The 27,741-nt window shown below is 44.1% G+C and overlaps 1 protein-coding gene across 1 annotated transcript in view; it reads right to left on the bottom strand.

Moving 5' to 3' along the window:
• ITGA9 (integrin subunit alpha 9) overlaps nucleotides 1–27,741 on the bottom strand; it is a 299,345-nt gene that overhangs the window by 36,918 nt on the left and 234,686 nt on the right. The window contains exons 21-25 of the mRNA XM_074284359.1: nucleotides 26,432–26,521; nucleotides 21,216–21,324; nucleotides 18,275–18,382; nucleotides 4,441–4,566; nucleotides 1,935–2,054 (exon numbers count right to left, since the gene is read on the bottom strand). Coding sequence (XP_074140460.1) covers nucleotides 1,935–2,054; nucleotides 4,441–4,566; nucleotides 18,275–18,382; nucleotides 21,216–21,324; nucleotides 26,432–26,521 — 553 coding nt within the window. The remainder of the gene's footprint in view (nucleotides 1–1,934; nucleotides 2,055–4,440; nucleotides 4,567–18,274; nucleotides 18,383–21,215; nucleotides 21,325–26,431; nucleotides 26,522–27,741) is intronic.

Consider the following 27,741-nt stretch of genomic DNA (forward strand, 5'->3'; position numbering starts at 1 on the left):
TCTCTCTGTCTCTCTCTCTGTCTTTCTCTGTCTCTCTCTCTCTTCTCTCTCTCTGTCTCTGTCTCTCTCTCTCTCTCTGTCTCTGTCTCTCTCTCTCTGTCTCTGTCTCTCTGTCTCTCTCTCTCTCTCTCTCTCTGTCTCTCTCTCTCTCTGTCTCTCTCTCTCTCTGTCTCCCTCTCTCTCTCTCTCTGTCTCTCTCTCTGTCTCTCTCTCTGTCTCTCTCTCTGTGTCTCTCTGTCTCTCTCTCTCTGTCTCTCTCTCTCTGTCTCTGTCTCTCTTTCTGTCTCTCTCTGTCTCTCTCACACACCCATGTATGTATACATGTATGTATGTATCTATATGCATATATACCATATGCAGTCCTAGTTTGTGTATATATGGAGAGGCAGCATGGCAAAGTGAATAGAGAGATGCTCTCAGTCTCAAAGATCTGATTTCTCCTTTTCTTTTTTTTCCTTTTTGAAGTTAAGAGGAAGCTGAGCTAGGGTAAGGACAAAGACAAGTGCTTCTTAATTGAAAAAAATTTGAAAACTAAAAATTAATCTACATTAAGTCCTCCTCAGACATGCTTGCTGTAGACCTTGGGTAACTATAAGGTATAGAGAGGGTGCTGGCGTACATTGATAGAGGGAGTGTCCTCTTATATCAATGAAATGATAGGTCCAGCTTCTCTCTCTACGGTGACAGACATATATAGAAAGCATACACTTACTAACTGTGTGAAGAGAGCACGAAGTTCAAATCCTGTCTCAAGTATTTATTAGCTGTGTGTCCCTGGAAAAGTCACTTAGCTGCTCTGTGCCACAGTTTCCTCATCAGTAAAATAGTGGCTTTTGGACTTCGAATGGTCTTTTCCATTTCTAAATCTATATAGCTATCAAAACAGTGCAATACTGGTTATTCCCTGGCTCCCAGCCCAAGATGCATCAGACAAAGTCTTCAGGATTGAGCTTAGTCCAGTCGAGAGTTGTCTGGTGTATCTCATCAGCAGCAGTCAGTTAAAAAGGGATATAGCCGTCCCACAGGGCAAGGGTCTCATCCCCAAGACAGGCTTCCAAGGGACCATCTCCATTTCTAACTCGAGCCAGCTCCTTCATTATCTAGCCCTCATTCTAACCATTTTCTATCCACCCTAATTTTTCTATGCCCAAAGCATGCTTTCATGCACAGCCATTAAATTTGCCATCATAATATTTACTCAAACCAGTTCCTTCCTGAATCAAAATGGAGGCAAAGAATTATACAGGAAATGTTCCTGCAGCTGGTCGTGTAAATGTAACTGCTGGTATATTAACCACTTTATGAAATATTATAACCTGGTTGTGTTTTCCCAGAAATTGAAGGATTATTCACAGGCAAAGAGGAAGAAAATAATCTCCTTGCAGCTAATAGGATGGTTTACTTCAACAACTCTAAGAGAGTCAACTAGAAGACTAATTGAAACATTTAACTATTACAGCAAAGTTGCAGGCTATAAAATAAACCCACATAAAAGATCCACATTCCTGTACGTTACCGACAAAATCTAGCTAGAAGTAATAGGAGACATTCCATTTCAAATAACTACAGCCAGTATAAAATACTGAGCCAATAGAATAAAAATAATAATTCTGCCTAAATTAATTTACTTATTCAGTACCATACTAATCAAACTAGCAAAGGATTACTTTAGAGAGCTAGAAATGGAGAGCCAAAGGGCCATGACGGTATTGTTACCAGGGTATCCAACCAACCACTGACTTTCTGTGGGCCTTGACAAGACCGGCTACTCAGAGAAGTAACAGCTAAGACTGGACAGGGACGGTTCCATTTTCCACGGTTGCCCTAGCACCGAGGACAGCGTCTGTCCCTTGCTTGGCCATGGACAGAATGATCTGAAACTGGAGCCTAATGGGGAAGGGGTTCAGTGAACTTCCAGGGGCCGGATTCCTCACCTTCTTCAGTATCTCTGTGTTCAGGAGCATGTAAAGATCGATGCTTCGGCTCTCCTCTTTGGCCAGTGCGCTTAGGTTACACTGAATGCTTAGGCAGGGGGTGCCAGCTCGGTTACAGTCCTGGGGGAAAAGAGAGGAAGCTGTCATCTGGGAGCAGGAAGAGAAGCCATACTTGCCTCAATCAGCATGGAGGCAGGGATGAAGTGATAGCGCCTGGGAAGCACAAAGAACGGGGTTCAATCCCTGCCCATCACTTTCTGGCTATGTGACTCAGAACAAAGCATTTAATTGCGCTCGTTCTCAGTTTTACTCCCCTGAAAAGTAAAGTTAACATTTGTACCACCTTGGAAAAATGGCTTTATCTTCATAAACCCCATAAAATTGTGAACTTTCATCACCACTCATCCACTGAGATTGGCGTCTCATCAAGGCGGGGAATAGCCAAAGCTCTAGCAGGAGAGCACAGACTACGGAAGATCTTGTTTAGCTAGAAAGGCTTGGGGCCTGGGCTATCCTCGCACCATCTTGTGGGATTCAAGCAAGGATTGGACACGGCTTCCTTTATCAAAGTCTTCATTATTAACTCTTTTCAATCAGAACACAAAAAGATCACAAGAGACTGGAGTAATTGACTGAATATGATTTGAAATCAAATAGGGAGAAATACCAAGCTTATGGAGCACCACTGCCATCGAGAGAACTCAAATGTGTGAGTATAGTTTGGGAAGATTTGGGAAAACAACATGTGAAAATTATAAAACTAATTAGGTGTGTTTTTTTGTTTTATATTTTGGTCTGGTCCTACAATTTCATCCATGTGGGGAACTTGCAGGGCAGGCAACTTCTTCTACCAAGCAGAGTTTTGGACAGTTGTCCAAGCCCTCACTTGCTCGGGGTAACAGAGGCAGACCTTGGACTCGGGTCCTCTTGACCCCGGGGGTTACTGCTTTGGGGCATCCACCCCCCATAGCATCCGCCATGACACACAGACTACAGACTTCCTGCGAATCAACACGTGATGTGGCAGCCAAGAGAGAGAACACAATTTCAGGGTGGATTTTGAGAATGACAGGATTCAGAAGGGGAAGGAAGTTAGTCTTGCTGTCAAGTGCTCTACACACACACAATATGAATTTCTGTGTTCAAAGACAGAACATTTCTGACTGCTATACTGATACAACCTTGATTTCCCATCACCCTTTGGGTTCATTTGAAGTCTACCTCAACCTCAGTAAAACACAGCTTGAGAAACACTCATCTCAGCCAAACACTTGCTGTACAGAGGAAGACGCCGAGGTGAAAGGGCCCCAACATCACAGAAGCAGTTAGGGGTAGAGACAAATCTCAAGTCCGTGTCTTGTCCACTGCACCTTATCGTCAGGGAAGAGCTTAGGCAGTTGGGAGAAATTGGCTTTTCCAACTTCAACATTTCTCACAGTTTGAAAGGGCACATATTTACATTTATGTATAATTTCTTTCTGCTTATTAGTTTTGCACTCAGAGTCTGCCTAACTCTTTTACATTCACGACTCCTTGCCGGACAGTTTAAATCCATAAGGCCCATTTTCCATCTACAAAAGGGACGGGGCTGAGAAGTTACATAGTTTTTGCCCAAAGAAACAAATGGATATCTGGCAAAAACTCTGAATTCCAAGGCATAATTTCTGTAGAGAAACAATGTGAATTCTGGGAATGAGAAGAAAGACATGATTTTAGTCTAATTCATGACTGGGCCAAAGCCAAATTTTCAATCAGCCTTGTTTCTGATGCCCCATCCAGGTGCTTCTCAACTAAAATGACATTATCCAGTATCACATAGCTTTAAGATTTCGTAGAATAACGTGAAATGATGGAATTGGTGATTTGTACAATGTAAGCAAGAGCACTTTTTGTGGGACCGGGAAGAAAGACAGTTTAACTTCTCCTGTTACAGAATGGGTAAAAATAAGAAATATGCATGAGTTTGAAGTTTGGACTGGATGGAAACAAGTAAGGAGATAGGGGGAATTTAAACAATATAAAAATTAAAAAGATCAATAAAAATAAATGAACTTTTTTTTTCAAAAATGGAAGTGAGTAATTTTCCACAGAAAGGAATTTTCCATTAAAAAAAAATGTCAGAAAAGAAAGGAGAAAATGGCTTTTGGGATTCTTTTCCAGTCGCCAATATTTATGTCCAATTCTGATTAAGATTGGAATAAGTTGCAAAAAGCACTCCTTGTTTCTGTCTGGTGTGTTAAAAGGATTATTGGCTCTCTGGAGCCACAAGATTTCCTGAATCTAAATAGAGTGCTTCGATTTAAGGTTCATACTGACAAATACAATTTATCCATAATCCTTAAGCCCTTGTAATTCAATTGCTGCAAAAGCTGATTTGGGAATAACACCCAGACATATAAATTCCTACATCCTCATCCAGAAGATGGGTCTTTTCTCTTTGAAATATTTTCCCCAGGAGGGCTGTGAAAGGAATACCCACTCACCCAAGTGAGCCCCAGAGTCTTACCAGTACTTTTCGTCCGGACTTGGTGAAAAATGCAAATATTGTGTGAAAAATGTTTTCCTGTTCTTGAGGGATAATGCATGGGGTTGGATTCTTTTGAAAAGAACAGTTTCCTCTCTCCTGGCCAACCTGAAATAAAAAGAAAAAAACAAGACATGAAGATCTTAGAAGATGGGATTATAAACACTAACGTTCTTTGGGTGACCGAGGAGCCAACCAGCCAAGTTTATGGAGCATCATTGTTGAAAGCCATCGAGAGAACATAGGCAGCAGTCAGCAGGGGCCTAGTGCTACGCTAACCATCCTTCTACAATGCTTTGGGCTCCAGGAAAGTCCATGTGCTTGTAACCCATCCTGAGCCAGTGCACGATTATTCTTGGCAAGAACCGATGGCACGGATGACTGGAATCCACAGACAAACCACATCATCCTTTCCCTTCTTGAAATCTTTCACTGTAAGTTTCTAAAAGATGGTCTGGCCTGAAATTTTTTCTTTTTTCTTTCCTCTTATTCTTCTTCCCATGGAGATGGAAAGAGCCAAATCATAGTGGAGAAGGTGGCACTGAATCAAAGAGACTTGAAAACTAGTCCCTGGATAATCAAGAGGGAACAGCAATCAGCAATAACATCAGGAAAAAGATTGAAATGACATTCATTTGCCCCTTTAAAATTTGCAAAGTGTATTACAATAATGGGGAAGAGCCAAAGATTCCCGTTAACACTCCAATTTCCATCTCTGATTGTCTGTCTGCTTGAACCAGGCTCTTATGCTTTTTGTTAATCATCATTGCCTACCATTAAAGCATGCGTTTAAATTCTCATCCATATACTTTCGATTCCATATTTGTAACAAAGACAATTGTGGTTCTTGCTTTAAATCTGTTGATTCATTTGAATAAAAGGGCCCTTCTAACTTTGGTCAGTATTTCTGCACAAGGACCCTTCTAGCTTCAGCCTACAATGCTGACCTTTCACAGCACAACTACATAGGACCTTCATCAGGATTCCATGAAATTAATGCTTTTTCACTTGTACGACAAGCATACATATTGTTGATGGAAAAAATATACTGAAAATGCAAAAGTGCAAGGTTCTGATTTCATCTTTCCTTTGCCATCATTACTCATTGCAGAGCAGACTCTTTTATGTGTCCCGGGCCTCCGAGTGGGGGCTCATTTTCTGAGCCCCGTTAAAAGGGGCATTTCTAAAGCCAAAAGTTCAATGAGAAAATCTATAAAGCTGACCATGAATCTTAGCTTCTGTGATTCTTGTCTTAGCATGGTGACCAAATACGTGAAAAATGGGAAGGAGTCAAACTTCTGAGCTTCTGTGGGCTTCTGACCATCACAAAGGAAAACCAGCCAGAGGCCCGTTGGCTATTCCCTAAACTCGATTTTCAGTCTCCTCTGTTATCATCCCTATACTTTCTCCATCCAATTCAACCCTCATCCCCTCTTCTAAAAGTTCTCTAGTTCCTCTCCGACTTCTCTCTACAATCAGCCTCTTCTCCTTCATCCTCCACGGAGCTACCACAATAATCCTGCTAAATCATAGCATCATCACGTAGCTTCCCTGACAAAGAATATTCAGTGGCTCCCTATTGCTTCTAGGATGAAACACCAACTTCTTATTTCAGCATCTAAAACCCCCCTTTGACAATGCTTAAATAAATCTCCTTCTTCGTGGCTTTGCACAAGGCTACCTCCATGTTGAAAATATACTCCCTCCTCAGGTCTGCTTCTTGGGTCAATGCAGATCCCTTGGGAAAAGCTCCATGAGGACAAGAACTGTGTCTGCTTTTTCTTTGTGATCCAAGTGTCCTGACATACAGCAGGTGTTTAATAAGTGTTTGTTGATTGTAATAGGCAGGAGCTCGCTCCCTCCTCACACTCTTGACAGCTTTTGCTCCCTTCCTCAGTAGGATGTAAGCTATGGGAGGACAGGGTCTCGTTTTCTCTTGTCTGGGTGAGTCCACTGAGGAGATCCTGGCTCCCTCCATGCTTGTGGGAACCCCTGGATCAGAATGGGGAGGAGAGGACCCTGCACCCTCCTTTGCTCTGCTCCTGCTCAGTCTCCAGGCAGGGAGGGGGATGATGGAAGCACAGAAGAAACCTTCCCTGCTCTGCTAATTGCTTTCAGATGCTGCTCTGGAGGAGCCATCCTAGCTAGTCAGCCAGTGCAAAGGCCAGCCCACTGAGAACGCAGGGTGAAGGGTCGGAAATCTGGAGGTGAGCTCAGCAAGGCAACGGCGTGGCCTCTGGAAGGCATTCCCCACCAGGGAATGTGACAATTCGTCTCGGTGACCCTCTCCCACATTGCTGGCCCGTCTCCTAGACTAGACAGGAACAGAACAGCGATAGGATGTGACCCAGGATCCGTCCCCTGGAATCTGGAGAAGGGATATGGAAAGCGAGCCTGTGGTGAACAAGGAAAGCCTTGTGTAATTAGGTTGGGAACTGTGGCTATGTGGAAATCACGTCAGGAGGGGAGGGCAGCATTTCACCTCCTGAGAACAGGGTGGTCCATTTTTCACTAGCAAACGTCTCACAGAAGCTAAGAGCAGGGAACATCCTCTGAGGCCATCTTGATCAACGTCCATTCTAACTCTGAGACTCTTGTAATCAGCTGCCTCATTTATCATACAAACTAAGAGCTGGAAAGGGTCATCCTGTCCGTACCCATCTGTGAAGCCCCCATTCATCCAACCTTGACCAGTGACTTCCCGTGAGGGGCGATGAATGGACCCCCTTTGAATGGCTCTGTGTCTTGGGAAACTTGTGGAGCACATTTGCCAGAGGAAGGGATTCCAGCTTTAGGGAGGTCTCTGGAGTTCCCTGATTCTGAGATGAATGGGGCCGTGGAATCAAGTATAGGTTAGTCGTGAGCCTCCAAGTCAGAGCAAACCGTCCATTTTTTATCCAGGACATGAAGAAAAGAAATAGATTCTCAGAAAGGGGAAAATAATAAGTCTTCTTTGGGATATTTCTAACTGACTCCTTCCTAATGACAAAAACCAATCTTGCCCAAGAGAGACGACAGATGAGGGAGCTGGAGGCTACTCTCAAATTGGCCACATGAACCTCTAGGCAGCTCAGAGTGACCTGTTGGGTAGGATAAGAGGGAGATGCTAAAGTCACAATAAATGATTATAATAATGTATCACTGCTGTGATAACTACCATCTCTATAGCACTGGGAGGTTTATGAAGCATTTTACACATGGTATCTCATTAAATCCTCGCAACCCTGTAAAATATGATTATTCCCATTTTGCAGATGAAGAATTTGTGGTTGAGAAAAATCAAGCTACTGAACCAGCACCATGCAGTTAGTGTTTGAGGCAGGGTTGATCTCAGATCTTAATTATGAGCCGAGCTTTCCATCCACTATGACCCCTAGTTGATTCCTTACAGATGATTGATGCTTTATTAATCCTTGGGTTATGTTTTAGTTTGTACACTGCCAAGGTCTTCTATTTACACTAACAACTGACCATCTTTTGGAGGCACTTTGCCTTTTCCAGAAGGTGAAAAAAGAAAATCACCTCCTCGCTGAAGTCTTCTCACTTACCTCAGAAGAAAAGAACTTCTCCCTCCTCAGATTAGAAAAGCTAGATTGGGAAATGACCTCAAAGAGTTGACCTCTTCACTAATTCACAGACTCACTCAGAGTGGGAAAGCAGCTCGGTAGCCAGCTCCTGACCGGGAATGATCTCTTAATAACATCGTCCCCAGGTCTTTCCCTGAGGCTTCGTGTTCTCATCGACCAGAGTTGTTCAGAACCAGCCTGACCCAGACCCACTGCCACTCTATTTCCATGACGCTTTCTGCAGACATGCCCCACCCAAACCTCAGCTCCAAGTCACTCAACCTCTTCCATGTGATCATTTAACACTTCCTAGAAAGGCCTTATCAAGTCATCTCTGACTCCCCTTACCACCTTGGAAAAACATTCTTAGCTACCACTCCTTTACATGTTCCTTTTTAGAATTGAAGCTCCCAAAATTTGACCCTGGGCCTTAATAATAACCACTTAATAAAGGCTTTTTTTATATACTTATTTCTTGTCCAACTTCTTTAGAACTTTAGGACAGTATTATTTATTTATCTTATTTATCTGTGAACTCTTAAAAAAAAAAGTTGCTCTTACAAAATCTAGTATGGGTGTCAGACTATGTTGAGCTTTTCTCTCAAACTTTCCATTGTTTGTACTTCAGCATCTAATTTCTTCTCTTTGATCAGAATCACACCCAGAATATTGATTTCCTTCATCATTTCCTTAATAATTTAAAGAATAAAAAAAATATATCATAAAGCTAAGGAGAGCTGTTCAACATTTGGTAGAGATCTGAGATCACTAGCAAATGTCAAAATATACCATGACCTCCATCACTCCTACCTCATGTCTCCATGCCAAATTTGTGACCATTTTCCTGAACTCATCATCTATTTCCTTCTTCTGGCTAGGCAGTCTATAGCATGCTCTCATGAGAATATTTCTTAGGGTCTTTCCTCCACTATTTTTTATTCTCATGCTTTCTGCCACTTGCACCTGCATTTCTCCTTAGGTTCCTGTATTTATTTGTACAAATATATTTTATATAAAGTACTTCACTGCCTCTTTTATTTATTCTATTCTTTTTTTTAGTAATACCGATTGTTCAATTAGATCCCAAGGTCTTCAGGCTTTCATCTCAATTCTCTTTCCACACCCTCTTGTTACTTTCAAAATAATCTTTAAGATGGTGTTCCTGTTTAAAAACTTATCTTCATTTAAGAATTGAATTACATGAACCTTGTAACATGGCTAATTAATCATCAGCTACTCTCAACAACAAATTACCGTTGTTCAGAAACAAGAGGAGCAATGTTTTATGTGGCTTTGCTTGTTGCAAAAGGCTGCAAAGAGCCACAGAACTAGTATCATCAAACAGCTATATTTCCCAGAAAACTTGCCCAAAAATATTATGGACTCTGCCCCCTCCAGCTCGGCTTTAATTAGCTTCTGTTAGCTTTTCATATTTACTGAGTACAAATGTTTCCCATGACACACTCTGCTCATCTTCCCTGAACTTTAATGTCTGGAAAAAGTCCATCTCTATTAGAATTTGAGAAAAAGCACAGAACCAGGATCTGTAGAGCTTTATACAAATAATGACATTTTAATCAAGGACTCAACCACATGGATGAATCCTTCCCAGGCAGCTCACAAAGGCTGCCCTCGTCCATCAAAGATCTTAGAGTTATCCAAAATAAAATGATGGAAAATTCCAACTCAAGAAACAGAGACAATGCAGGAAAATAAAAGGAGTGCATTATCATTGAAAGGGAAGTCAAAGGTAGAAAAGAAAAAAGGTAAAAAGTTAGACTTAGGCCAATTCAAAGATTTATTAAGTGCCCGATATTATATTACTTTGATAAGACTTATTTTGTATCATTTTAAGCTGAGCATGTAATGTTCTGTAGAATATAAACTCCTTAAGGATAAGAACTGATTCACTTTTTTGTTTTTTTTAATTATTTTATTCTGAACTTAAGAAATGCTTTGCATTTTCATAACATAGTAGGATAGAAAAGTCGATTATACATGAAACTGCAAATCTATTATATACAACTTGCTCTTCTTTTTAAGTATATAATAAAATTATCATGTAACTTTCTTTTTTCCCCTTTTTTTCTTCCCTCCCACCTTCGCCCTAGAAAAGGCTACCTTGGGACATGAATATGTATGTATATGTATGTGTATATCTAGATCTATATGTGTGTATATATATATATGTGTGTATGCGTATGTGTGTGTGTATGTGTGTGTGTGAAAATCATTCTATACATACTTCTACTTATCAGTTTTTTCTCTGAATGAAAATATTATCTTCCCTTCATATGTTCTTTGTAATTAATTTGAGTATAACAGTCAAATGACTTATTTTATTATTCTTAAAACAATATTATTTTTAGTATTTAATACATACTGGGCACTTATTCAATCCAGGTACGAGATCTTGTGCTAGATATTGGGGAAGACACAAAGTGAAAAGGAGACACTATTCCTGACTTCTGGAAGATTACAACTGAGGAAGGACATATCGCACACCCTCCCACATGAATACAACCATACCGACAATTCAAAAATACCATGTTAAAGTACAGAAGAAAGACACAAACAAATTGCTTTGGGTGTACCAAGGACAGAGCGATCACAGTTGGCTAATGTTGTCCAGAATTTCAGATTTGGAAATGTCCCAAACCCATGGCTCTAAAACCATTCTTCCCTGATATTTTCTCATTCTGTCCCCATCTCCACTACCACCCCCAACATGCTGACAAGCGACTACTGCTCAGATAAAGCCTAACTCGAGTAGAAATCCTCCTTGCTGAGCATCAGGGACTGCCAAATCCCGGCCAGATTTCTGCAGAAGTAATTCCCAACTCCTTACAGCCTGACTTCAGTCTCTACCACTCTACTGAAACCAGCTGCATCTTATTTACTACATCCAATGGCTATTGTGCAGTCCTCATCTTCCCTGAACTGCCTGAATCATGTGCCATGGTCCCAAGACTGGAAAGAGCAATGTTGGCTAAATAGTAAATTGAACTGAATCACACAGAGTAAGGTAAAGGATTGGGAGGAGAAGGGAGTTCAGAAGCATAAGACTTTGTTTCCCAGTTAACCCCATAAATTTGTTTTTTAATGTGATCTTATCTGCTGTTACAGCAAACCTACATAGGGCCCTGATGGAAAAAACAAAGCAGACTACAAGCATTCCTTATCTAGATGAGGGCAGGCAGGGGAGTGAACAGTTCATCCAGAATCCCATCCATATGGACATCCATACCAAGGGCTGCATGGGAACTAGGATGGTTCTTTAAGGGGACGTGAGTTTTCAATAGTCCCAAACTGGCCCTTCCATGAAACAGCCGTCTTTTAAACACCATTATTCGTTCTGGGGTGATACAGCTGTGAATCACAGCCAACCATAACCTTGGAAGACTCCAGATTCCAAATAACCCAAAAGGTAAACTAGGAGAAGGATACCTGGGTGTAAAACCCGCCATGTGTGATCTCCTTCTACTAAGGCTGAAAGCAACCCAACCATCACTAGTTTTCCACTGCTAAACAATGGCTTGAGCATTGCCTTTTTTAGTCTTTAAAGGTCATTTCATAGACTACTCTTTGAAAGTTATTTAATCCGTCTTTGAGAGGCATTAAGTAGATTGCCCCAAATCAAAGGAAGGATTTGAACTCGGACTTTATTGAATTCAAGCCTAATTCTATTGACTCTTGATGGAAAGATGAGAAAGGAAGAAGAAAAGAAGAGGAAGAGCAGGAGGAAAAAGAACTTAAGGTCAGATCTTACTAATACTTACGTGCAATGAGGTCTTTTATAGATTACATAAACCTCAGTTTCCTGGACTGTAAAACAGAAATGAAAATATCTGCAGTACCAACCTCCCCAGGCACCATGAAACTCAAATGGGACGTGTGTGTGTGTGTGTGTGTGTGTGTGTGTACACACACACATATATACACATATAGATTGTGTATGTGTATGGATGCACATACACACACACAAATGGAGAGAGAGAAAGAGTCAGAGAGAGATGCACACACATAAAAATGCAAATACTTTCATGCAATCTGTGACTCCACTGATGTAGGGAGCTCCCAGGGAAGAAGACCTCTCTCCCCCATCCAAGGCAACACCTTCTCTGCAGCTTATAATCTTCGAGAAGCCCCTGGAGGCACTAGAGTGCCAGGGAGTCCAACCCAAGTCCTCCTAACTCCACTCTTTGAATAATACCTGCTGTTCCTCCACCAACGTAAAGCACTTGACAACTTCTCATTTGCCCCTTATAAGGACGACATGAGGTGGATGCTGCAGATATTGTTGTCCCCCTTTTGTGAACGGGGAGGCGCCAGTCAGAGTCTACAACAATTGGCTCGTGGCCACACAGCCAGTGAGGGTCAGAGACAGGATTTGAATCCAACTCTGTCCTGCTACTAAGCCCACAGCCCTGTCCTGTGCGATGTGGCCTCCCTGTAAAGAAACAGTGTCTGTGAATTCTGGAGAGGCCACAAGAAAGAAAAGCAGACGTGGCGTCCATCTGGTTCCCTTCCCACAGCTCCCTGAACGCAGCAGGCCCCAAGATATTCCATTGCTTTTATATTTCTACTTTAAAATAGGTTTCAACTGGGAAAAAAACAGCAAAACAACCTAGAAACATGTCCATTCACCTTACAACGAATCCAAGGCTCCATCTGATAATGAAGGCAAAGAAAATTGAAGGGGAAGCAGAGCCATTCCTACTAAAGTTATAATTTACACACATTACAGTGGACATTAGAATTACATCTCTGGGTCATAGAAGACCCCACTTCCACTTTAAAATAACGTTTCTGCAAATTTACTCCACAGCCTAGCAAAATGTGCATCTAGAAGCCGCAGCTCAGGAGTTTTTTCCTTCCTATCAGTTGCTTGACCCCTGAGATGCATTGGGGGGTGTTGCTGGGGGAAGGCAGGACAGGATGCTGGGAAAGTAACTGGAGAGCCCGTCGCTGAAGTATCCCACAAAATGTGACTGGTTTATGGCCCAACAAATAGACAGCCACTTGGATCAAGTCCATTCCATGAACATCCTACTGACCTTTACGAGTGTGAAATTGATTCAGATGGGTTGATGTTTCCGGAAAGGAGTTACATATATATATTCAGGCTACTTAAAGTCCACAAAAAGGAATTCCAGATGAAGCCAAATTTTGTTTAGAGGAGAAATAAATGGCATAAAAATATAATCTGAGCACTTCCTGTCCATGCCAAAAATGCTTAACATCCGCAGATAACAAAACATGTTGGAGCCCAGCAGTTTGTTGATTTTGGCAATAAGTTAATGAGGCATCCATGCATCAACAGAGAGAAATAAAAACACCAGCCCTTTCACGCAGCTTGTGGAAAGCTCTGATCGCTGCGATTAGAGCGATTCTTTAAAAAGAAAAAAGGAATTTCCAGTACGAGTTCTAGCTCACATTCTCACCGAGTGAAGCTGCAGCTGCTCGTTTCCCCTCCTGGTCCTTTACTCATTCTCCTTCCACTTCCATTCATCTGCATTAGAGCCAGAGTCAGTGCAAAGGCAACCCTTTGCAGCCTGAGAGCCTAGCAGCAATGGATCATGGGAATTTGGGTACAAGCAGACAATGGGCGTGCCATGGGGCAAGGATTTCGGCAATTAGAGAGAGGGAGGAAGAAAAGGCAATGTTCAAGTCACTGCTTAGCAATGGGAAACTAGCGTTGGGCAGCAAGGAGGCTTGAGCACAGTCTGGGCCCATTTGGACTCTTAAGAAGGGGTGTAGTTGGGAAAGCCTAAATCTGGAGAGTTAAAGACTGGATTCCTCTGATTCCCTCCAGCCAAAGGCATTTCTTACAGGAAATCTCGGTCAAGCTGAGTTGGTCTTAATTCATGATGTTCCCTATTACAGTGTTGCTATAAAAGGATGACTGGTCCTCGGTCCTCCTACCTCCTTTACTCCCTTTGGGCTGCCCAGGTATGATCCTATGTTCTTCACTGGGAAGTGGGAGGTGGGGAGAGTACTAGGCAATGGCTTTGGGTATGATACAGGGAGAAAGCAAGGCAGAGGACAGATTTGCTGCCAAGATTTCAAGGGCAGCAGAACTGGCATTCTCCCCATTACCCAAAGCAGGAGCTTGAGCTACATGAAAGATTCTGGTCTTCCTTGAGAATTCTTCTAAATTCAGGTAAGTTGGCTCCCTTCGTTTTCCTTTTTTCTTAGGAAGGTCGATGCTAAGTGGAGGAAATTGCCTACAGGAAAGTCACCCCGCAGCACATGGTCATACCGGGTGCTTTATCAATGACGTCACACCACATTTATGCCCCAAAGTAAGACATCATTTGGGATCTAAGAGGTTTAATAAGTTACTAAGTTTGAAACCTTTTGATTCCTTCACACAAGATTAATAACAAGCTCAGGAGTTAAGCCTCAAAGCTAAAGTTTTGAGGACTTCAGTGGAGGACTGAAAGTCTTCTTTCAAGTCTTAAATTTATGTTCTTAAAGTAAAATAAGTAAATCACAAAATCCCAGAATCTTGGAACTGGAATGATACTTAGCTGCCCTCTGAGTCTAAACCAAATGTCCCCAAATTCCCTTCTCCTGGATACCAAATAAGTGACCGTCCAGCCTCTACCGGAAAGCCTCTGATGAAAGATTGCCTCTCTTTCCCAAGAAAGCCTATTCCACTGCTGATATTCAGCTCTGCTTATTAGGAAGTTGAGTTTCTTTCTGCTATCAAGCCTGGATGGGTCTCTCTCTCTGTAATTTCCATCCATGGCTCTTTCCTCTGCCCTTGGGAAGTAAACAGAATTAGTTGAATCTCTCCCTTACGGAGAGCCCTTCAATGGCCCTCTTTTCCACATCCTTCCACTTTTCCTTGGGGGACTTGGCCTCGAGCCTGTCCACCATTCTGGTCATCCTGCCTCTGGAGCCACTCTTTATCAATGCGCCCCATAAAACAAGATGCTTAGAACTGGCCACAATACTCCTACTGTGGTCGAATCAGGACAGAGTACAGAGGGACAGTATAGTTTCCTTGGCAACCAGCATCTGACAATAATGATATCCCTTCTTTCTGATAGCTAGGTGCCCGGTCCAAAAGTGTGTCAAAGATAGAAAAGAGCAGTTCTGTTTCATATACAATGAAGAGAAGGGAAATGCAAATACAAAGGAGAAGGGAAGAAGCATTTATTATGCACCTACTATTTACTAAGTACTGTGCTAAGTGTGTTAAAGATATGATTTGATCCTCACCAACTCCATGAGGGGGAAGTGCTGGTATTATCCTCATTTTACATTTGGGGAAACTGAGGCAGTCAGCAGTTCAATGACTTGCCGAGCATCTCAAAGCTCGCACAATTTGTCCTCGAGGTTCTTGGTGTGCTTATACAATGACGAATACTTAATAGCTACTCCTACTTACTTCTCTGAGCCTCGGTTTGTCACTTAGAAAATGGGGCTATTAACTATGTACTATCCACCTCAGTGCAACATCTAAATGACACAGTGAATAAAAAGTGTTCGGAAATAGTAAGGGGCCACGTTCCTGCTGCAGGAAGGAGAAAGAGTTTCTGACTGAAGTCACCCTATATACAAAATGAAGATGGAAAAGCCCCCATCCCCCAATTTCAACACCCACTGATGGACATCAAATATTTATGTCCCTCTGTACAACACGCGAGGTCAGGAGAGCGGGCCCTGGGCTTGGAGTCAGGATGAACCGCATCAAGCGTCTGCTAGCTTTGTGATGGCCAAGCTAACTCTCTGCTTCCTGACTCAGTTTCCTCCTCTATAAAAGGAGGAGATGGACTCCATGGTCTTTAAGGTTCCTTCCTTTGGCTCTTCATCTATTATCCTATGGAGAGACACTTCACAGGCTTATAATCCCCAGAGAATGATAGTTCTGCAGAGACTTAAAATCCCCAGCCAGGGGGTTCTGAGCTTTCCGGGATCTTCCCAGATGATGATCGTACATAGATAACTCTATCTGTCCCCCCACATGTACACGTCCCCTACAAGGATGAAGCTGAGTCAATCACTGAGCTCCCCTCTCATCTCCTAAGTAAGTGACAGCATTCGCTGTTATCTTAATGAAGTGAGAACAGGCTCCAAGCACCAATCAATCAAACACTTGGAAGAAAGTGCAAAATGTCACTGGAAGAACTAGAGGAAGCGTGCTCCGAGTGCCCGAGGAAAGAGCCGTGGCCCGCCGCCTGGGATAGAAGGCCAATTCTAGGGAATCAAGGATGGCTGTGTGTTTTGGTCCCATTGAGGAGCAGAGGAGGAGAGCACATCGTCACCAGGGGAAGCAGGGAGGGGGAGCATTTCTGTTTCCCCACGGGAGACTCCTGCAAGTTTCCTCTCTAGAATCTCCTGTCATTAGGGTACGTGGTTTCCTATGGGAAACTTGCTTCACAACATAGAACTGCAGCTGCTCTGTGACCCCCAATTTCTGAGTTGTCTGAGCCAAATGGAGACTGGGAGTCTTGGCCAAGGTCAGACAGCCAGTGCGTGATGGGGCAAGGGGAAGGTGTTTGAGACCACCTTGCCTCTGAGATGAACCCTCTCTACCCACTACACTACACTGCCCAGGGGCAATTATTAAGTTTATTTGTTTTTTTCTTTCTGCAACATCACCAGGAGTTACAAATACGTCCCACTCACAAATGTAGCCCTCTCTATGAGGTCAGGCCGTTATTCATACGCCATTCCATTCTGTTCGCTGCATTAATTTCGATCTGATTCAATTTAATTCGATCTACCAAATGTTGATTAAGTGCCTACAGAGCTCAGAAAGACAGGAGAGTATCTAAAGCGGCAGCTTCAAAGCCAGGAAGGTTAAGCTCTGCCTGGGTCTGCCTGATTCTGGTTCTAGTTCTGCCTCTGACCTTATGAGCTGGGTCACCCCGACCAAATCTTTTCATCTACAGGATTCTGGGTAACTCTTTAAGATGAGAGTTACATACCAATTAGTGCAAGCAACAAATCCCCTGACGTGGTCAGCCATATTTGAATTCACACTGTTCAAAGTTGTAATTTTATACAATACGCTTATTGGTTTCAGCCCAATGGAAAACTGTAGAGTGAATCTGAATAATGCGACCACTTCAGAGAATTTATCATTCGCACTAACTGGAACTAGCAGAATAATTTGCCGAGAAGACAGTACTAGGAGAGGGAATTTCTTTACATGGAAATTCTTTGTACCAGTGAAATCCCAGATCTGGTCTCTTTCCCTTTCCTTATATAATAGTCCCATAGGTATGTGGAAAGAGTGTGCAAGTGGAGTGAGGAACACCCTAATATCATTCCCAAAAGTGGCTTTGCGTTTAATATGATTATGTTGGGTCCACACACAGGGCCCTGATAGAGCTAACTGGCCATCCATTTTTTTTTTCCTGAGGCAATTAGGGTTGAGTGACTTCACACAGCCAGGAAGCGTTAAGTGTCTGAGACCAGATTTGAACTCGGGTCCTCCTGACTTCAGGGCTGGTGCTCTCACCACTGCGCCACCTAGCTGCCCCTGGCCATCCATTTTTAAAGAAAATGGGTCAAGGCTCTTGTGTTGCATGACTAAAATGTCAGCATCCCCCCGACTCCACAGCCAACAACAGAGACAATGAAGAAAAAGCTGATCCTGTCCTGGGGCGGGGCAGACAGCCATCGTGCCACGGGGGCTCTGCGTGTGTCCTCTGCCAACAGAGTGATTGGATTTTGCTGCGCCCAAATGTCAGCTTTCTCTCGGGACTGATTTAAACCAAGGCTACATATGCCATGAGAGAATGTGAGCGAGACTATGAGAGTGACGTCTGAGGACCCAGACATCTTTGTTCAAGATTCCTCCGGTCCAAAGGCTGTCTCGGGAAAATCTCAATGCAAGAGGGCATAAGCTGTGTACCTGAGCATCTGCAAGGATTACTTAGGCCCTGAAACATTAGGTAGCCTGTCCAGGGCCACACAGGGTCAGAGGGGGACGTGTCTTCCTGGCTTGAAGGACATCTCTTAGCCACTGCACAACACTGCCTCTCTCTACCTTGTACACCTTCCTATTCAATGTTTGCTGAATTGAATGGAAACAAATCGAATTGGATTCATTCAACAAAATGAAGTGAATTGGAGTGATTTGAATTTTACACGATTAACTGGTCTTTTGTAGCATAAAGTCTTGGGGAAAGAGAGGGATGGGGAAAATGGTGGAAAAATGAAAAAAAATATTGATTATAGACCAGGTATAAGTCTCCTCAGCACAAGGGGGCAGACGCCCAGAAACTCACCATCACCTCCTGGATGAGAAACATCTCGACATCTCCTGCAGAAAGCCGGTCGGGGATCCAGAAGTTGACGGATGAGCCGGGGAGAGTGCTCGGGCCAGTGTTATAAACCTGTGAATATTCCATAAAAAAAAAAACCCTTGTGTTATTTAATGAAACCTATTGCATGTGGTTTTCTTCTAATTGATGACTTCTCAATTTCAGGAACTACCTGAGAGTAAAAGCCTCCAAATTCTCTAAGAGAGATCAGCAAACCTCCATTGGCTTACCATCCTAAAGAGCTCCTAGCCACTTCCGGGGGAAGTAAGTGACTAACCCAGCATCCCATTTAATTACCCCGCCAATGTGTCCCCAAGTGCCCGATCATTTATCTGAAGAATAAGGAAGGCAAAGATAGGTGGCCAACAGCTGGGTCAGCAAGGTAAGCACGGCCTTGGAGAAAGGCTGGGTTTGGACAACAAAGACAAGAGAGACCGAGAGAAAACCTTAGAACGTGAGCCAAAAAGCAGAGAAAGGTAAGAAATATTGGCTTTGGCAAGGGAAGGGAACGAGGGAGGTCCGGTTAGCAGGCAGCTCGTCGGAAAAAAGCTTTGTGGGTTTTAATAGACTACAAATTCGATCTAAGTTAACAGTGTGATCTGGAAGCCAAGAAGGATAATGCAATTGTTCAACTGAGTTAAGAGAGGCCGAGCTTCCAGGAAGGGGGAGGTGAGAGTCCCACTGGACCCGGCCATCGCCAGACTGCCCCTGAGCACCGGGCTCGGTGCTGGAGAGCACGGGGGTTTTAAAGGCTCAGTGATAGAGTGGAGCGACCAGAGCGGGCCACCAGGGTGATGGATGGATGGCCACATCAGATGGGGATCTCTGGAAGGAGGGAGAAGGGACCGCTCTAACAGGACAAAAGGGACTTGTATCTCTGGGGCTGATGGGTGGCAAAGGGACGTGCTTTGGGGTAGGAGGGAAATTAGGGGATCACAGACCCAGAATTCAAGAGGGTGAAAGGCCATCTCCTGAAAGTCCAATTCTTCCACTTTTTAAAAAGATAAAAAGATTGAAACTGAAATAGCTGAAGTCATTCACCAAGGGCCACGGGGTCGCAAAAAAAAAAGGTGCAATTGGAACTCAGTTCTTCCTGATAACAGGTCCAGCTTTCTCTCCACTATCCCGACCAGTGGAGGTCGCAGACACAAGATTCGGTTCAATATAAGGACTTTTCCTAAGGAAAAGGACTGGCCACTGGGCTCCGGTACTGCCGGCCATTAGACCACAGACTTGGAGTTGAGAGGGACTTTAGGGGTTTATTAGTTTTTATATTTATTTTATATCTTATAGATAAGGAAATAGAAGCACAGAGGGCAAAGACAGAATGAATGACCCTTATCTGTTACAGACAGTAAAGGGACTTCCTTTCACTCTGACATGGCCGTGTGGTCCTGGGCAAGTCACTTCACCCTGTCTGCTTCCGTGTCCTCATCTGTAAGAGGAGCTGGAGAAGGGAATGGCCAACCGTTCCGGTATCTTGCCAAGAAACCGCCAAAGACTCGGACAATAACAACAGTGGAAAAAGCTCCCGAGTCTGAGGATCAGGTTCAGATTCTACCTCTGACCTTACCCATGTGGCCTTGGACAAAGTAAAATGAGGGAACTGGACTCAATAGCAAATGAAAATCCTTCCGGTCTGAATCTATGCTCTTGTGAGTTTTTATAAATCTTCCTAGCCTTTTACTATACTCAACAAGCATTAATTAGGCACCAATTATAATAAGCACATAATAAGCACCAATTAAGCCAGGCACTGACCTCACTGATATTCTACTAGGAGGAAGCAATTCTTACCCAGATGAATAAATACAAGGCACACACGTGTATACACATGGATTTGTACATGTATACTGCGCGCACATAAATGTCACGTGTTTTTATATTTTTATTATTCACTGATTTATCTGGGAAAGCTTTTGTATTGTGACTCTGAGGGGTGGGAGGAGTCCTAAGTTATAAATATGATGATCGTCATCCCTCTACCTCATCTCATCCTTTTATTATTCATACAATCATTAGAGGAAACCATTAGTCAGAGCATCGGCACATCTGGTCTTTATCTGTTTCCCAACCAATATTAAAAGGCAATGGAAAAAAAAACTGTATGTCTTCTTCCCAACTTATTTTGTCTTTCTTTTTGCTTCCCAGGGACCGGCGGCAATGGCTCATGAGCCTCCGGCTCTCGCTCTGGCTGCGCTGACCCTCCCTGCCTGTAAATCAGGGGCAGGGCATGAGAGTCGGGCCCAAGACTTGTCCGCAATCCAGGCTCCTCTCCCCGGGACTGAGCCATGTGTTACCCATTACCCGGGAGGTGGCACAGGGCCTGGGAGATCGCAGGCCCAAGAAGCCCCGTTGTTTATAAGAGCCAACAAATGTTTGTCTTACGCCCTCTCCCCTCCCACAGCTTCTTCCCCTCCCCCATGCTCCCGGCCCTCCAACAGCCCTCTCTTTGTCTTTGTCTTCCATTGCCCAGTTCCCACCTGGCAGCCAAATGGAAGGGGGTCACGCCCGGGGGACTGAGGTGGGCAGCCAGGAGTCACGTCCGGCTGGGCCCTCGGAACGGCCCATCCGAAACCCATTTCATTCATGAAAAGAAGGCAAGAGGAGACCCCCAGGAAAAGAATCAGGAAAGTGGGAATCATGGGGGAAGAGATCTAGGGCTCAGCTCCCCTCACTCAAGAGGTCACCTCACTGGGAGAAAAGAAGGGCTGGAGACCTGGCACAAAGGCAACAAGAGGAAAAGCCGGGATTCAAACCTGTGCTACAGCCCAGGCTTCCCTCCCCTACATTAAACAGGACTGCTGGTTCCTGTGATGTTACAATAACACAGCAACAAAGCCAGTTCCAACTAATTTGTCAAGCGGACAAGGCCAAAAGACCCCAGGGACCCGGAGACTCCTACCTGCAGGGTGACGTTGAGAGGCTGATACTGGCACTCCCAGTCCTCCAGATGAATGAAGCTGGACGTCTCGACGGATTCGCCGTACATGAAGGAGGTGGGAGACACAACTCTGCAAGAGCGATGAGAGGCCCGTCGTTTTAGGGCTCCATCGAGCACTGGAGGATGGGGGTCCCACCCCTGGACCTGCCCCCACTACCAACGGGACTCCACTTATCAAGGGATTAATCCCCCATCCCTGCAAAACTGGGGGGTGAGGAGATGATCCCTATAGGGCCTCCATCTAACTTTTCTTGTCTTATAATCATATAATTTGACAGCAGAGGGAATCATCCATTCCAAACCCCATCCCCACTTTACGGAGAAGGAAGCCAACATGGAGATCTGGCTCCCTTCCCCATCCTTCCCCATTTTCCACTGGGACGCCATCGCCACTGAACCTCGTACTTCTCTCCCCTATTCCCTATAACATTTAGATCTATCCTGGCAGGGGGGCTCCTTTTAAACTACCCCTCCCAGAAAAGTCTTCCCTCACTGAGCTAGCTAGTAGTAGTAGTAGTAGTAGTAGTAGGAGTAGTAGTAGTAGTAGCAGTAGTAGGAGGAGTAGTAGTAGTAGTAGTAGTAGTAGTAGTAGTAGTAGTAGTAGTAGTAGTAGGAGTAGGAGTAGTAGTAGTAGTAGTAGTAGTAGTAGTAGTAGTAGTAGTAGTAGTAGTAGTAGTAGTAGTTTATAAACCAGTTGATAGTTTGTAAACTATAAACTACTACTTCCTGGTAGGAGGAAGAATTGTCCCAGAATCACAGATTTAAAGCTTGAAAGAACCTCAGCAGTCTGCCAGGAAAATCCCCCCCTCAGAATCATGTTTTTAAATGCACAAAAGAAAAAATTTAAAACCCATAGGATTCGAATAAGAAATATTATTTTGAAGTACAGTTATGGGAAAAAATTAAAAATTCATCAACAGCAATTTAAGAACCCCCGGACTGGATGATCCAGGTTCTGAGAAGGGGGCCAAAAGCTTCATCAGGCTGCCTTAGGATTTTAGAACACACAAAAAAGTCTAGTTCAACCCCCACATTGGACAGATGATGAAATAAGTTTTAGAGAGATTATGTGACTTGCTCAAGATTACACAGATAGCATGGTCAGCATTAGATCCTTCTAGGATCTACAATTCACACATTTCTAAGACTTTTCAACAATGGGGATATTATTATCCCCATTTTACAGCTAAAAAGGTTGAGGCTCAAGAGATCACTTGCAAGTCTAATAATGGGAGCAGTCTTTTGATTCTAAGCCCACCCCCACCGGCAGGCTGTCAAGCCAACATGAAATAAACTTTTCTTTTAGAATTGATGGATGAAAAGCTATGTTGTTGGGTTGTTGGGCTAGATTTTTTTGGTTATCATTTGAAAATGAGCTCCTGATGTGGCTCTTTTCACAATGAGGTGATTCAGGCCAATTCCAATAGGCTTTGGATGGAGACAGCCATCTGCACCCAGAGGGAGGATTATGAGTCTGAATGTGGATCACAACATAGGATTTTCACTCTTTTTGTTGTTCTTTGCTGTTTTTTGTTTTCTCTCATTTTTTTTTCCTTTTTGATCAGATTCTTCTTGTGCAGCATGATAATTATTATGTTTAGAAGAATTACATGTGTTAAACCTACATTGGATTGTTTGCTGTCTAAGGGAGGAGAAGGGAGGGTGAAAAAATCTGGAACACAACGTTTTGCAAGGGTGAATGCTGAAAACTATCTCTGCATCTATTTTTTGAAAAGAAAAAGCTAAAGAGAAAAAGAGAGGGAGAGAGATACACAGAGAGAGAGAAACAGAGAGAAAAAGAGACAGAGACAGAGAGAAACAGAGAGAGAAAGAGACAGAGACAGAGAAAGAGAGAGAAAAAGAGAGAAAAAGAAAGAGACAGAGATACAGAGAGACAGAGACACAGAGAGAGAGAAAGAGGAGAGAGAGAGAGAGGAGAGACAGAGAGCAAGAGGAGAGAGAGAGAAAGAAGAGAGAGAGAGAAGAGAAAAATACAGAGAGAGAGAGAGAAAGAGAGAAAAAGAAGAGAGAGAGAGAGACAGAGACAGAGAAAGAGAGAGAAGCAGAGAGAAAAAGAAAGAGACAGAGAGAGACAGAGATACAGAGAGAGAGACAGAGACAGACAGAGAAAGAGAGAGAAGCAGAGAGAAAAAGAAAGAGACAGAGAGAGACAGAGAGAGAGAGAGAGAGAGAGACAGAGAGAAAGAGAAAGAGAGAGAAGCAGAGAGAAAAAGAAAGACAGAGAGAGACAGAGAGAGACAGAGATACAGAGAGAGAGACAGACAGAGAAAGAGAGAGAAGCAGAGAGAAAAAGAAAGAGACAGAGAGAGACAGAGAGAGACAGAGATACAGAGAGAGAGAGACAGAGACAGAGAAAGAGAAAGAGAGAGAAGCAGAGAGAAAAAGAAAGAGACAGAGAGAGAGAGAGAGAGACAGAGACAGAGACAGAGAGAGAAGCAGAGAGAAAAAGAAAGAGACAGAGAGAGAGAGAGAGAGGAGGTCCTGAGCCAAAATACGCCACAGCAAGATTTGAAGAAGAAAAGTCGAGGAAGGGGTGGTCTGCTTTGGGATGATAATCTAAACCACATACAAATGACAAAACCAACAGAATGCAATCCTTATCCTTTCCTACGGGGTTGTCACGATTTCAGGAGTGCTGAAGATTATAGGCTTCGATGGCAGCAGCGACCAAAATGAGCAGCTGGAGGAGATTTGGGGGGTTGCGGCAAAGTGCTGAGGCTGGGGAGCTAGGTAGGTGGTCAGAGCTCCCGGAACATCTCCCCGCTCCATCATTCGGTCGTGGTGACTCCCTTACCTCCGCTCTCAACAAAGCAAATGAGAAAATTGCAGCCCAGAGTCCACCCGGTGCCGCCCTAACAGACCATCAACCGATGGTGGGGCGGTACAGAGGAGTCACTCACTTGTCTAAAGGCAACAGCGGGAAGATGGAAACCCACAGGAATCAATGAGAACAGGAAAGTGCTCCTTGCAGCATGGAAGTCATTTCATTCCTTGGCAATCCCAGGGAGCCCTTGGGAGCATGGAGGAGGGAATCCACGCCCCAGGAAACTTGAATTGGCTCCCGGGTCAAAAAATCCAAATTCATGATTTCATGAGAGGAGAAATTCTCAGAAAGGAAAGTCCCTCCACTCATCTAAATCAGCACCTGACCTGCAAGTAGGGGCTGGGTCCCGAGATGTTAAGGGAAGCGCCCCACGTTGCCCAGAGGCAGGGCCAGAGGTAAACCAGGACTTCATGACTTGGAAGCCAGGACTCCACACTGTGGCCACAGGGAGATGTTCATCTGACTCCTTGGTTGGCTAAGAGTTCAAGGAGAAGTGATTTTGCCCTCTGGGTACAAGCCCTTGATGACTGGCGATTCGGGCTCTAACATTTTCAGGGGGCAGGGGAGTCCTCATACACATCTCCACATATACACTGTCCAGTACACTCACACACACACACAGAGCAGCCCCTTAGCTGGCTAGGGCTCAGGTGGCAGCCGCAGGAGCCTCTCGCCAACCTTTCCACAGCTGGATCAGCCCTGCCCTCCTGCTACTGGCACAGGCTTTCTAGGACTTGAACTAAGGGCCGTGATGTTAGGAGACAGCAAACAGCATCATGGGTGGAGACATTTCTTCACAAGGAAAAAGAGAATCGCAGAAATCCCCATCTCTACAAGTCCCTAAGCCCTTTCCATACTCCCGTCCTGAGAAGGAGTTCCCATGATGCCCGTTTATAGATGAAGAGGCAGTGACTTGACCAGAGTCTCACAGCCAGCTCGGGGAGAAGGCGAGATCCAAGCCCAGCCCTGGGGTCTCTCCCCACAGCAGCTGCCTGAATGGGAGGCAACTATCCACAGCTGCCTTAAATGAGGAGGAGAGGGAGGGAGGGAGCATTTATAGCATGTCTTTGCTAAAAAGGGGGAATTCCTGAAGAGGGGAGGGAGAAGAGAGGCTGCTGCAAATGAAAATGCTGTAAAACCAGGAGGCACAAACTAAAATTTTTAAAAACAAAAGTGGAAATCATAAACATTTCATTTTAACAACTATTTCATAATAATTTTTTAAAATTAATAGTTGATGATGAATAATGGTGTGTGCCTATATAATTAAAATTATACATTAAAATTTTACATCCATTTTTAATAAAGTTTAATAAATAAATTTTTTATAATAATCAATTTTTAATAGCTTGGCACCTGATCAGGCCAGATGAAAAGTGTTTCTTTCCCTTATCTCCGGGTCTCTTTCCATCCTTCCTGCTGAGTGAGGAAGGATTCAGTACCAGGGCTCCCAAGCTGGGCGGAGAAGCCCGTGGAGCCCTCCCGCCTCCTCCTCTTCCCTCCTTCCTTCCTCTCTGCTCAGTTTGGAACCAAAAAACTTGTTTGGATCGGTTTCAAGGTTGGCTTAATTGGGACCAGGGAGGTCACTGAAATTCAGCTTATTTACAGGAACGCTTGTATAGCTTCTATCTTTCTGTCACTTCTAAGAAGCCGGCCTCTTAATTGATAGAATTTATTTATTGAAATTTATTTTATATTATATTCATTATATTTCTATAAAATTAATTATATTTAATTTAATTTATAGAAGGCTTTGACCTACGTGCTCATTTGTGCTCAATTCTAACCATGCACTAACTCAGCTACCTCACTACCTCAGTTTCCCCGTGAAGGCCAAAATGCCTCCTTTGTTTTAGACTCCATCACCCTCTCACTGCTTTCAGAACAAGGGGCATCTTGCTAACCATAGACCCTCCGCTCCGGTAGTAGAGGTCCAACCCAGAAGCACCTGCTCTAGACTTCCAGCTCAAGAGCAGCTTTAACCACACAACCCCGCTGCTGGCTGGGCCCTGGGACCCCGACCTCTGGCTCCCAGCTCTCTGCGACAGCTTTAATTGAAGAACTACACAACTGGATCCACCTGGGATTTTCCTAAATCTCTCAGGAAAATGAAGAAGTTACCAGAGTCCAGACTGCTCATGGAAGGACAAGATCGGCTCGTTAGCTGGTGACTAAGACCTGAAGGCTGATGGTCGTGAAAAGGAGAAGGAATGAGAAGGACCCCAGAGCAGGGAATCCTGCGCCGAGGGAGCCCAGAGAGGGAAGGGAAATATGGAAGAAGGAAGATGACCACGCACTCCCACAATCCTGTGGCCGAGGGCCGGTCACTTACCCAGCGATGGACGTGTCTACTTCATGCACCAGGGGCACAGTCAGAATGAGGCTGTTGTCATGGAGGGAGTCAGAGCGCTCTATGTTGCCACTAGTTGGGAGAAAGGGAAAAAAATCATGTCATTGCATCTTCCTGCAAGCCCCAAATCAGCTCCAGCACAGAGCCGAAATCAGGAAGCACTCTCCCTGGGGAAGGCACCGTGAACTTCGCCCAGAACATAAAGCACGAGCAGTGCCCTCGACTTCGGGAGGGGAGAGAGGCACCCAGCAAACCACCGGGAAGCTTTGCATTTTAAGTCAACAAGCATTTATTAAGCACTTTTCATGTGGCAGGCACTGGGCCAAACCTTGGGATACAGAGTAAGACCACAGACACTGCCCTAAAGGAGTTCATGTTGTAATGGGGAGGGGGGAATGATATCATGCAAATAACTATATACATGCAAGACATAGAGTAATCAAAAGGTAATCTCAAAGGAAAGCACTAACTGGAGCCTAGGTGTGGAGGATGGGAGAGAGGAAGACCAAGAAAGAACTGTCCCTTGCCGCTTAAGCACTCTAAAATTAGGGCCCCATACAAAGCCCCAGTGGCTCCGCCTTCGTTATGGCTCTGGTCAGATGCCATGTGCTGGATCTCCCATGAAGATCTCATGGAGACTGATGAGTCAAGAGAGCAGAGATAGACCCAGAAGAAGAAGAATTTTACAAGTTTATATGTGACTTGGCCAACATGGACAGACCCAGACAGAAGAAGGTTCTTCTCAAAATTCAGCCCTCAAGGTGGGAAAATAGAGCTCCAACAGGCTTGCTTGAATCCGCAATCACTGATTAAGCCCCTCCAATTAATAAGGGACTGTGCTAAGGGCTGAACATAACCACAAACCATAATCCACTCGGAGCTTCCATTCTCCACAGTCCGTGTCGTTTCTGGCAAAGGAAGCCGAGATAAGCAATGGCTCGGGAGACCCACGGGGGCCCAGGAATGGGCTGCCCGAACCCATAACTCCTGGTGGTCACTTACTCGGCTTCCATTTCAGAAGATGAAAGCCCAGTCATTGCCAGGTGCCGGATGGAAACGTCAAATGGGATCCCTTGTTCTGGTGACTGTGTAATAATTAAAACAGAATATAGAGAGGGCTTCCTGTCTTTCAAACTGGCCTTCCTCTACCTCTGCAGAGGTGCAAATACAGGTACTGAATACTGCCTATCCGGCCAGATTCAGTGGATTACTGGCTAGTCTTGTGGAAATGGTCCTTTTCTTTTTTCTTTCCTCTGGGTTTTTTATTCCGATGACTTTCTGGGGAAGGCTGA

Source organism: Sminthopsis crassicaudata, chromosome 1, assembly GCF_048593235.1.
Source record: "Sminthopsis crassicaudata isolate SCR6 chromosome 1, ASM4859323v1, whole genome shotgun sequence".
NCBI classification, from domain to species: Eukaryota; Metazoa; Chordata; class Mammalia; order Dasyuromorphia; family Dasyuridae; genus Sminthopsis; species Sminthopsis crassicaudata.